Source organism: Equus caballus, chromosome 10 (assembly GCF_041296265.1).
Source record: "Equus caballus isolate H_3958 breed thoroughbred chromosome 10, TB-T2T, whole genome shotgun sequence".
NCBI classification, from domain to species: Eukaryota; Metazoa; Chordata; class Mammalia; order Perissodactyla; family Equidae; genus Equus; species Equus caballus.
In genome coordinates, this window is record NC_091693.1 from 2161577 (window position 1) to 2173974 (window position 12398).

The 12398-nt window shown below is 50.4% G+C and overlaps 1 protein-coding gene across 27 annotated transcripts in view; it reads left to right on the forward strand.

Annotated features, from left to right (window-relative positions):
• The window catches only part of ZNF536 (zinc finger protein 536), a 420879-nt gene that overhangs the window by 278268 nt on the left and 130213 nt on the right, over positions 1 to 12398 (forward strand). For 9 of the 27 annotated variants that reach the window (XM_070222851.1, XM_070222857.1, XM_070222854.1 and 6 more), the window contains one exon: positions 5898 to 6795. The exons of the other annotated variants lie outside the window; for them this stretch is intronic. In XM_070222851.1, coding sequence (XP_070078952.1) covers positions 5898 to 5905 — 8 coding nt within the window. In that variant the 3' untranslated portion in view covers positions 5906 to 6795. Of the gene's footprint in view, positions 1 to 5897; positions 6796 to 12398 lie in introns of those variants that run through there. 27 annotated transcript variants of the gene reach the window in all.

The following is a 12398-nucleotide window of genomic DNA, read 5'->3' on the forward strand; positions in this document are numbered from 1 at the left end:
AGAAGGACAAAAGGGTTTTATGTCAGTCCAATTTTTTTCCCTTTTCTTCCGGGGGAGTGACGTTTAAGTCTATTTTTTTTTTCATTGTTGTTTTAAGTTTGTGATTGGGGTATTTTTCTTTTTTATTGTTGTTTGGGGATTTTTTTAAAGTCTATTTTCAGTTCTTTCAAATACCTACAGAGGACCATGGTTCCTGCCAGGAATCCATGCATCAGAAAAGATCAAAACCTGGCATGTTCATAAGCTCATTATTATTGAAATGAGCTCGTATTACCCCTATTAATTTTCCCATCTTCCTATCAATGCTGAAGGAAGGCTGCTGCCTCGAGGAAGCTTGCCCAACGGTGTCCTTCTGCTCCAGGCGAGGGTGGAGGGGAGGCAGGGGCCGGCAGGGCCTGCTGTGTCCTCTGAGCCCTCAGCGCTCAGGCACTTCTCACCCCTCCCAAACAGCCGCTTGCAACGCTCCCCTGACATTTCCCGGGATGTGCTGAATCCTTCCCTTAGTCAGCCTTTTGGCCATCGGCCACAGACCTGGGGTGGAAGCGATGGCCCTTCTCCTGAAAGGGGAGAGAGGACCCTCAGGCCAGCCAGGCTAAGAGGCATCCTGGTTGCTTCCCCAGCCGAGGGTCCAGGTCGTACTGCTCCACCTTGCACTCCTGGTAAGATGCCAAAACTAACTCTAACTAACTCTGGCCATAAACTGCCTATTTGTAGAAAGCACAAGTTTTGCATTTCATTTGTCCTCATTTCTCCTGCAGCCTCTTGCTTTAGCTTGGAATCGGGCAGCGAAGGTCCTTGTTTGCTTGAGGTGGGGTGGAGGCCCTGTCTTCCTGCCTCCAGGACGGGCCTGACTCCGTCCAGTTCTCACTCCCCTGCTCCTATATCCGGCCCACCATAATCAGAATCCTCTTCTTATTTTCTTACTGGCTGCTGTGGTGTCCCAGTACCCAGAAGTGCCAGGCATATTCATCCTTCCTCAGAGTTGCTATCTGGGAGGAAAACTTAAATCCACTGGGCTACAAAATGGGCATTTTTCTCACAATCTAGTTCACTCTCTTTCTAGTATTGCAAGAAGCACAAATGATCATTGAGAACTTCCACCCCCATTGGCTTGACTTTGCAAGGCTGGAAATGCCATTGGCACGAGGAATCAACCGTTCCTAACGTTCTTCCCTTTTCCCTGCTCCACTCAAAGGAGATACGGGTTTCCAAACTGAACCACCAGCTCGGAATCTGGTTGCCTCAAGAAGCTGGGCTTTGCCAAACCAAAGAATTATTCTATTTCTCATCTCATAAGAGTTTGGTGTTCGATTTTGTCTGGTTAGTAAATCCAAACCCCAAATTTGATGCCCTTAGAAACAGACTTGGAGGAGGAGCTGGTGTGCGTCTGTTTCTATTCTCACGGGGTGTAAGCGTGTTTGAAGAAGCGTCAGTAAAATCCCCGTTCAGATCACATAGACTCCCCACAGGGCACAGGGGCTCCTCAGACACATGCTGGTGAGTTGGAGAAGGTGGCTCCCAACCCTGAGTCTGTGGGTGACACTCATGTCGTGGGCTCTGCTTCCTGCGCTTCCCTAATTCCGCTTTCTAACTTTTCAAACTCTGGTCCTGCTTTCCTTGGTATGATGGCCCAGGGGTCCCGGCCAATGTGTACCGCCCATTCCTAGCTGATGCCTTCTAACTCTGGTGCAGAAGAATTGATAATGAAGAGAGGGCCGACCCACCAGCTGGGTAGGAGAGGCCTGTGGCTTGTGCCAACACTGAGAGCCTGGGCATGAATTTTCAAGAGATCCTTCCACAGAGGACAGTATGTTAGCCTGTCAGAGACGTGTTACAGATTACCCCGAGGCCGAGATTGAAGCTTAATCTTGGATTCAGCTGGAGCACACGCACTGTTGCTTCTAGAGTGGGTCAGGGCCCACCGGGGACCTGATCTTGTTACGTGGAATCCTGCTCCAGTCAAAGCTCGCCTTTCTTGAGGTGACTTCCAGACTCCAGGCCCGGCCCACGGTTCTTCATTCTGTTGAAGAACGTAATGCCCAAGGGTGCTCCCCGGCCGTCAGAGAACTTGGACGGACTCTCGGTTTTGTTGGTTTTGTAATGGGACAGGATCCACATGAGTATATAATTAGAGGGTAAGGGCAGGCCGGAGCAGCATTTCCATCCACTGAAAAGACAAGGCAGACCACCTCCTTGTCCAGGCTGAGGAATGTGACGGACTGTTGGGCCAGCCAGGAGCCAGGAGATCCGAGGAGCACGGAAGGCACAGGTTCAGTGTGTACCCGGCAGCACAGACGCGGGTCTGACAGCACCTGTGGGGCTGGCTGCCTGGCCAGTCGCAGAGCCTGTGGAGTTGGAGAGCAACCCAACCACCCTTACTGCTTGCCTCTCGAGCCTGAGACAGATGGCTGGCGGCCATCGTGAGTCTGGTCCTGTGTCCTGTGGTGAGCCCAGGGGGAGGGTTGATGGGGAAAGGCAGGGAGAAGAGCATGACCCCTCTTTACTCTTCAAAGCTCTGCTCTGGAGTTACCACCCCTCAGGGAGGCCAGGCTGAGCAAGGAGAATCTGTCAGCATGTCTGTCACAGGCATAAGGCTCTTGTGCAGTGGCTCTCAGGCCAAGTGACCCACCAGGCCTAGAAGACAGCAAGTGAAAAGGCAGGGCCATTAATAACGATAGACTCAATATTCCCAATTTATTATTCTCAGGTTATTAGGAAACTGGCTTCCCTAACCCAAATTATGCCTGAGACTAAGGATCCTCTCACAACAATGAGAGAATTGGGACCCCTTTCCTAAAGAACAAAATGATAGGGTGCATTGAAACCTCTTTACTCGTGTATTCTAAAATGTGTGATGAAATGAACCAGGATAACCAAATTGAACTCTCTTAAAATGGGACTTCTGTCCTCCAAAACCTCGTTGATTCCTCAGCATGGGCAGTCTGAAAATATCCGCCATTGCACCAGCTGCAAAGTGTGGAGTAGGAGTTGGCAACTATTTTCTTAAAGCCAGAGAGTAAACCCATTAGGCTTGCAGGCCATGTGGTCTCCCTCACCACTGCTTAACTCTGCCTGTAGCGCCAAAGCAGCCGTAAATGATAATTAAGTAAATGGGCGTGGCTGCGTTCCAATAAAACTTTATTTAGTAGAACAGGCAGTGGGCTGGAGTTGGCCCGCACGCAGGTCGTGGTTTGCTGACCCCTGCTCCAGTGTGAAGAAGGATGTGTTGCCGGGTCGTCCCTAGAGAAGATGTGCAGAAACCTATCTGCTGTTACTCCACCAGCCAGTGCGATGATGCAGGGAAGACCCAAGTCAGTGGCTGCAGAGCTCCATCAATTGCCATGCAATGCCAAAGCCAGAGATGTGAGACAGAGGCAGTCTCTCTTTTCCCAAGAGAGAGAGGACTTGTAGACCCGTTGTGTACCTGTCTCTGGAAGGCCACATCCCTGCCTATGTATTAAAGACTTCCAGGAGAACACGCCCCTCTGGGGCTCGTGTGGCTGTTCCAGAGCCGCCTCCCATCATAGCCGAGGCAGGCAGAGGAGGAAGAGGCAGGGGCTCCGCCTTGGCTCTGAGGAGAGCTTGCTCTGTGAAAGCCTAGCTTTCCTCACTGATGGACCGAGGCATGAGGACGAAATGAAGAGATGGGTGTAAGAGCTTGTATGGGTGATTCTCAGAAGAGTTGGCATTTTATAGCAGAGGTGAATGTCCACATGAGGATGGCACAGGGAGATGATGCCGGGGATCAAACGTCTTTTGGTTACAGTAGTCTCTTTAGCACAAAGCAAGCACAAATCTTACTTTCCGTCAAGGTTTTAGAGACATGTATTATTTCTTCATATCCGCCATGCCAAGTCATTGATAACTATTTCTCGGTCTGCGAGAAAGGTAGCTTGGAATGTGATTCTGGCGATTTTGTGGTGACATCCCCTCACAATGGTCCACCATTTCTGTTTCTACCCAATTCTATTCCTGATAGAAGGCAAGTGCTTTAGGGTGGGAAGTAAGTCCTGCCTCCTCAGTCTTTTGGCCAAGAAATGGCTAAGATTGTGGTCAGTTAGAAATTTCCAAGGGAGCCGTGGCTGGGGTATGTGAAAACACTACAAGGCTGCGTATGTGTATGTGAAGGCATCCAGAGCACAGGCTGCTGTGCATAGCCTATGGCAGCTGGTTTGTTTTGGGTCTTGAGGATGATTAAGTTCTAAGGGGTGGCCCTGAAGCCGGTAAGTTCTAATGAAGAAAGGACTTACAATAGGAAAATGGCATAGGAGGAGAGTCACAGAATCCAAATCTGCCGAGTGTGTGGGAGCCCAGGGTCAGCCAACACGAAGGAGGGCAGCTAGCCTGGGAGACCCAGAGGGCCTTGGCGGTAGGGCTTTGTCTCTTGGAGCTGCCATGCTTTATTTAAAGCCCAATGAGCAATCATTCCTCCTTCTCCTCTTCTTTATGAGCTGATTCTCCTGTGGATTGGCATGCAGAGACTGTGGATAAAGCACAACTTTGCATTCACTTCCTTTACCTGATTTGATCGTTTACAGATTGCCTGTTGACTTCCGTAGTCCAGCCTGCTCCCAGGAATAGTGTTTGTGCAGGGCCTGATATTAGACCCCAGTAGGGAGGACCATGTGGCTTGTCCTGAAGACCAAGGGCAGATCCTTTAAGTGAAGGCAAATCCCCACCCAGTCCTGCCTGCCGGCTGCCTCACGACTGGCTGAAGAGCCTTTCCCTTTGACTCTGCTGGGACAAAGCACAGATGCTGCCCCCGGGATCTCCCACAGAAGCCAGCACCCCTGGGCATGCTGGCCCCTGCCCTTGCCCAAAGCTTTGCTGAGTGCACCATGTGGACGAAGAGGCAGCCTCTTTGGATGGCAGCCCTCTCCAAACTGTCTCAGCATTCTCCTCCTCCGCCCCTTCCCTCTTTTTAAACTAAATGGGAATGCCACTGATGTGATGTCGTTTGCACTACAGGATGACAGAACTGTTGTGTGAATACCATTGTATTTGCCAAATGGTCCACTCGTCATTTCAGAACAAACAAATGGATGGTGTCTGTAAGTCGGCAAACACTGGTGACATTCAGCCTTGTTGATGTTCCTTTCCTTTTGCTGCATATTTTTGGCTCCAAAAGCTACTGTCTGAATCAACAGTGCCTCCGAAGCAGGAGACAAGTCTGGTAGCTTTCATCTTGGTTGCCGTGTCCATGTTCTCTTTGGATTGCATAATACCTACTGCCCAGGACCAAGCCTAGGGCAGCAGGAGAGAGCAATCAAGCTCTTTGGTTCAAAAAAAAACACAAAACTATACACACACACATTTTTCCTCCCTGCTGTGGCTTAAGATTGAGAAGGAGGAAGAGAATGCTGAGAGAAGAGAGTGTTGTCAGAGCAGGCACCCACATCCCTGGGCAAATGCACGCTCTCTAAGCGGGCCCGGCCACCGCATGTCAAATAGGAGCAGCGTGCCCCATCGCTGTCCCGAGGTGGGTGCAGGCATCCTCAGCTGAGCTTTTGGCATCTGCCTTAGGCTGCTGAATCAAAGTGATGGTCAGCACCCGCAGCCATCAAGACCCAGGCCACATCTCAGCTGCCGAAGGCATCAGCTGCTTTCTTTTTTGTATTCAGATGTGGTGTGCACAGCGCAGGTTTCCAATAAGTAGTAATTACCTCCTATTACTTAGCACTGATCAACAGCACCTCTACAGCTAACGGCCAACCTGCTCTAATCACGCAGACTGTTCTCGCTCCATTCCAGAGATAGAAGGACCAAATTTTATAAATATTGCTTTCTTGTCATTATTCCATTAAACACTTAGGGAATGTGGCCCTGCCCTTGCTTTCAAATGCCTCTAGCCCACACGGTTTCTGGACTGTTTAATGAATCTGCACATTTTCTTGCAGGTAAGTGACACTCCCTGTTCTAGTCGGTCTAGCTGGACTTGCCCTTGTCTGTTCGTGCTCCTCGGTGGCTCTCTGCAGCTTGTTAATCGTGTAAAGTCGAGAGAAGACTGTATACACATATGTGTGTTGAATGAATAATTGTTATTGGCATAGGTATGTGTATACTCACAGCACACAGACCTACGGTGTGTGTAGCCGAGAATCAGGGAGGCTCAAACCATCGCCCCATAAGTCCATTATCAGTCACGGATTGCGAAGGCTTAGTAACTCGCACGGGAGGAAAACTCCCTCAAAGTCAGGAATCCTGAGTGACAAATGCTGGTGGATCGGAGGTCCCTCCACCTGTGAAAAGTCTGCCCGGGGGGCCTGCCATGCCAGCTTGCCGCAGCTTCCAGAGGTGGGCCTTGCGATGGTCTCGTTCGCATTACTGCTTGTGTCTGACTGTCCTGTATCTTGTAACACTTTAGAAGAATCCAGAAAAGTGCAGTAATTATCTTTCTCCATAGTATTTAAGAAGTAATATTGCTAGTTTAATATTGTGTCAGGTCGTCATATAAACCGGGAACAGATGACGGTAAAATTCCAGTGAACAGCACCTTGGCAGCCACAACTTATAAACGGTGATTGAAGCAGAATGTGTAACTTGTTACCGGGTTATCGTGTGCTTTGGAATAGAGTATTGTTGAAGTCATTAGAAGATATATTAAGGTGTTCCTGGTAATGAAGGCATGTAAGTTATAATAATTGTAGCTTTCTGAATAAGTGTCAAACTATATCTTTAAGTGTGCTGTATGCTGAGTTACAAGTTAGGTCATTTATGAATGGAATGTAAAACAATACTAAAAATGCTTCAAAACTTATCTTGGTATTGCTAATAAAAAAAAGCTGTGAAACATTAGTACAGTTTTGAGTCATATGTTAATTCCTTCCACAACACCCCCCTCACCGCTTGACGTCCTTCTATCTGTCGGAAGCCTCACCAGGACACTCAGGGAGCACTCGTGTGCCATTCCCCGGGCTGCTTGCTGGGCAGCTTGTTGCGTTTTCCCACCCATCTTTAGGCTGGCCCCAGGACTAACGCTCACAAAGGGACCTCATGTAAAGGGACCTCCCTATGGGTGGGGCGACCGTGGTGGGTGGGGCAGAGCCAGGCACATGTGCACCTGTCTGCACAAGTGACTTTCCGGCATCTAGACCCCGCGACTGCTCACAGGTCCTGTGGTTGGGGGAGAACTGGGACACAGAGTGTGTGGGCTGCCACCCCACATCCCAGATGTGGAAGCGACTGCACACGCCCAGCCTTCCTGCAGCAAACCTGAACATTTTCTTTTCATCCTGTGAAGGGTAGTTTTGAAAGGAAAGGTACCCCAAATCCTTGGAGTTTGGGATATTTTTGTCCGCTGGGATGTTTTGGTTGTGCTGTTTGTTGTAACAGGCATTCGTCTGCCTTCTCCCCACCCCACATCGTGGTGGGAGACATAGGGAGGAAGGGTTTTGCTTTTTATTTGTGGTGATGTTTTTTCGTCCATGAGCTGGACTTCAGGGTCCTACCACGTCAACAGCGTTTTCAAGCTTCTTTGCTTGGGGCCATTTGTGAACTCCTAGACTCCATGCATACCTCTGTCCCTGTCTAACTGGGCCTGTGGGGGGAAAGGTATTGTCCTCACTTGACGGAATCCCAAGCCTCAGGCCTGGTCCTCACAAACCCAGATAAATTAAGTGTCCTGTGTCAAAGGGAGTGGAAGCCCAGAAATGCCCACTTGAACAACCCTGGCCTCAGGCACAGGACAGCTGCATCACATTGGCTGCCTGAAACATTCCCTCCAGTATTTCTCATCGGAACTGTGCAGGTGATCCCCACCCCAAAGACCACAGGACAGTGTTTTAGATTGTCTCTTTTATGGGGGAAGAGGTGAGAGGTCAGAGATTCTGAGTCTGAGAATAGGCGAGGAAAGCCTCAGGTGAACAGTGTAGATCTGAAACCTCTCTAGCCCTCTGTGCCCACAGCTGCTTCCTAATTCTGTTCACAGGAAGCTGAGAACACACACTGTGGGTTTCGGTGGAAAACATCATGGACCCCAAAATGCCCACGCAAGGTAAAGCGAAGTGACCCCAGCCACCAGGCTCCTGGTCCACACGGCCACATCGAGCAGGGCCAGTTTCCACCACCAGAGTGGAGGCAGAGCCTGAGCAAAAGGAAGGACTCCAGGAGAATTTCGTCTTTATTCCACGGCCACCTGAGTCTGGGGAACTGCCCCATGGGGGGAGGGGTGCAGTGCGAGGGAGAAGTCCGCCACGCCCTTTGCTGGGTCCTTGCCTCCTGGTGGCTCAGCCAGGCCTGCCTCACTTCCGCAGGCACAGGGCAGTGCTGGGTGTTCCCTCCACAGGGGCCTACAGTCCCGTTTAAGGAGCCACATTCACAGTTCGGAGGAGGGCTTACCACCAGCCTCTCCATGTGGGCCAGGGGCACCCTTCAGGACCCCTCTGGACCAATGCCTCAGGCCTGGGGACGTGGGGTGGGGAGGAGAGGCCTCTGCTGAAGGCTGCTGGAGGCCTTGGTGCCTCTGTGCAGCGTTGAACACGTTGCTCCGACATTGTCATCATTTATAGTCACTCTGCACACCCAGAAACCTTTGCTGAGGCCACAGCGCTGGCCTTGTCAGTCTGGCAGGGGCGAGGCTCCAGGGTCCAGTGCAGCGTGAGCTGTGGGCCTTGGGAACGGAGGGAGGGCTGCCGAACAACAGAGCATCCCGCTCCTGGCTGAGAGAGGGAAGGCTCCCTGGAGCCATATTGGGGCATCTGCTGTTCTCTCCCTCCAGGAGGGCCCAATCCCTCTAACGGGGTGGGGTCTCCGCGTGTTTCCGCTTCTAACACAGGGGGTATTTCCTGAGTCGCCCCCCAGGGCTAATTTCTCAGGCTGAGAGGATACTTTTGTGGATTCTCATTCTCAAGCTTTTATAAACTGAGTCCCAGCCTCCTCCCACCTCTCATTTCACAGCATCCCCTGCCTCCCACCCACCTCCCCATCATTCCTGCCTCTGGTGAGGAACTCCCCTCTCACTAGTCGAGTGTTCTTGGGAACATCCTGTCTGCTGCTGCGAAGGAGTGGGGTGGATTCAGTCCTCTGGAATGAGCTGACTTCATTTCACAGCTCTGCACGGGGGCTGGCAATTCTGTTTCCTGCTGCCCACCCCCAGCCCCACCTGTTTGCACCCAGATTCGGGGAACCACAGCATCGCTATTGGGTCTGCCCTTGGCCCTACAGCCTAGGCCCTTCCCAAGCAGCAATGGCCCCCTGGTCTGAGGCGGGTAAGAGACCCCCTTTGTAGATGAGAGTGGAGTTTCAAGGAGATAATCTTGACTTAAGATAGGGTAGGTCAGGAAGGGAAAGGTGCTCAGTAGTTATGGTAAGACAGTCTTCAAATCCACTTCTTCATTTACACATGTCAGGAAATATGTTTGCTTTGATGAAATTAGATATTCACCGGGGTGGAGAATCTAAACTTTGGGAGGTGATTATTGCTCACGTATAGTCACTTTATTTCAAAGAAACGTCACGATGATTAAATTCCATTCCTCAATATGCAGGAGCACACTGCCGCTATTGTCTCTGCACGAGCAGATTCTTCCTCTTGAGCAAACAGCATGCATTTTCAAGGTTAAAGTTGGGGAACTCTTCACAGCTATTTCATTAGCAAAAATATCCATTTGTGCACCCAGACATTGGCTGGCTTTGCGGGGAGCTTGTTTTCCATGCTCTTTGCGGAGTTGTCCAGACCCACCCATCTAGTGGTTACCCACTGCTCATGAGGTTAAGTTTTCTTTTTCAACTTCTGTGTTGTCAAATTAATATAATATGCTCTCAATTATCCACATAAAAGGAGAAAGGCAACCAAGCAGGGAAAGCAAATTTGCAATTAATTTACCAAATTATTGCTCTTTTTATATGATGGACAAGTCACTTTTGTCTTTTGACTGAAGTGTTTTGTATGTCCTGGGGGAGAGCTGGGGCAGACCATAAGGACAGGCCACTCTGAGGTGTCCCTGCGCCTGGAGCAGGGCTGGAGGCTCCTATTTTGGCAAGATGCAGAGTGGTCTCAGTGGGCAATTAGGGGTTCACAGTATGTTGAGCTCTTTTTTGTTAAGGAGAGAGTCCATTGATCTTCTAAGACCCCATTCTTCTAAGACCCCATTGCTGACCTTGTTGGGGTCTCCCAAAAGCAGACCCTGACATAAGGACCTGGGTGCGGGTAGTTTATGTGGGCGCAGAGAAAGAAGGGAGCAAGCTGACACGGGTGTGTTAATTAAGGGGTTGGGGGCTGGGCTCAGCCCCTCCAGGGATCCTTTAGGATCACATGTGGAGCTCCCCCCGAATTGCCCCCTGAGGGCAGAAGAAACTGGGGTAGTAATCCATCAGCTCTGCAGCTCTCATTAGCTGAGGGTCATTCCAGCCCACCCAACAGCCAAGCAGTCCTCCTGAGCGCAACGAGAGGCCACTGGCACGCCAGGGAATGGAAGGGAAGGGGGTGGGGAACCAACAGCATCCCCCACAGGTGGCAACCCCTTGGCCCGAAAGTTCTTCCAGCCTTGGTGCACTGCAGAAGCTCACCAATCTGCCAGAGCCGAGGATGAGGACAGATACACGATCCATGATTCCATGGGAAGTAAACTGTGGATTTTAAATATTGAGAAGTGTGCAATCTCTTAGCTCAGGGGCGGGCTGACTGGAGGCCGGATGGCAGGACTGGCCCAGGGTCAGGAGACCAGGATCTACCAGCAACTGAGCTCCAAGGAGCTTGGACAGTTCATTTTCTTCCATGGGCACCACGTCCCCGTTGGTGAAAGGAGGCGGTACCTGGAAGTCCCCTCAGTACTCTCTGTGGCTTTCATGATCCAGTCTAGTCTGACTTTTCAGGACACCTTCCAGGACCCGGTCAGTCCTAGAGTCCTCAGGAACACTCGTAGGACCCGGATGTGGGAGCCAAGCTGGTGTTTCCACCAGTACATGGACATGTGAGATCTCAGTTTGGGCAAGACCGTTTAGTCTTACAGGGATGGGGCACGTGAGTATTTGCCTCAACATAAAGACCTTTTTATTTTAAATCATTAGAAGAATATTGAGGAAATTCTTCTTTAATTCTGGAAGTCAGTCAGAATTTTTTTTTTTTAAAGAGGGAGTCAATAAAAACTGGATTTTGGGATGCGTGGTAGTGCAAAAAAACCCTGATTATTTGACTTTTTTTCCTTTTCCTTTTTCAACCTCTTGTGTGGATAACTGAGCTTGAGAGATAGTATTTTTCCCGATGACTAAGGTTTCCTCAAGCACTGTACAGATACCGATTTGAGAATCCAGCTTGTCCTTCTTGGGACAGTGGTCCCTCTTGAGAGCTCCCCACTCCCACCCAACACTCCTCTCCGGTGCTGCTTAGAGGGAGAGAAAGAGGGACCAAGAGATGAGGGCTCGTGCCCTTCTCGTGCCCATGCACGCCTAGGGCACAGGCACAGTTTGCCTCCTCTTCTGCACCTGTGACTTTCCCAATCTTCCATCCGTGGAGTTTCCCTGGCCATTCGAAGTCGCTGCTGGCTAACAAGCCCCCCTGGTTTGGGACAGTGTGTACTTCCCAAGTGTGAGCTCCTCAATTCCTTGGCTTTTTGCTTTCAATTGAACGTAACTTGATTGCCTCAGTTTTTCATCCATCAAATGGTACCCTTGAGTACCCTTGTGCGTCCTCAAGAGAATGAAATGAATTCGAACGAGTAAGTTGGAGATTGGCAAGTCACCCACGTTTCAGTTATTTTAGGATTTCTGGCGCCATGCAGGCCCCAGGCAGAGCTCCACTGAAAACTCAGAACCTGCCCAGACCTTGCCAGGTGGGCAGGGAATCTGCTTAAGGTCTTGAAAAGCATGGCGCCCCCTTGCCAATCTGTGCTCACCACCTGAAGGCCTCTGTCTGGACAGCTGAGCTGGGATCCTTCCACCCTGGAGAGACCACCTCCACGGAGGAGCCTGTGTGAGGATTCAATGATCTCATTCTCGGGATGGACAGACAACACCCTAGTGGCTCCAGTTGAGCTGTTTGTCCCGTTTTCTAATGCTACAAACCATTTACAGTTGGGAGACTAAGAAAACTCTCTGGTGGCCAACGAGTAGGGAAGGATTCTTGTACCAGTGGCTCTTTCTTTACATGAGAACTTTGGGCTTGAAGTGTTGTCTCTAAATCACACGCAGGGCAATTAATTTTGAATCCCAACGGTAATTTTCTTGAGAACTTTGGGGTGAATGTCCTTGCAGAGTGAATCATCACTTCTCATTTGCGCAGGTTGAATGCGTGGATTCCCCTGATTTTGGGGTGCTTTTGTGAAGTCCCCAGTTCTTTTTCATGCTGGTGGTTTTTTCAACAGGAGATTCTCGAGGCAGGTGATAAGGCAGGAGTGTGCAAGGCAGGATGCCCTTGGCATCCTGGGACACACAGGAGGGACAGCGTCTTTGGATGAGAGATT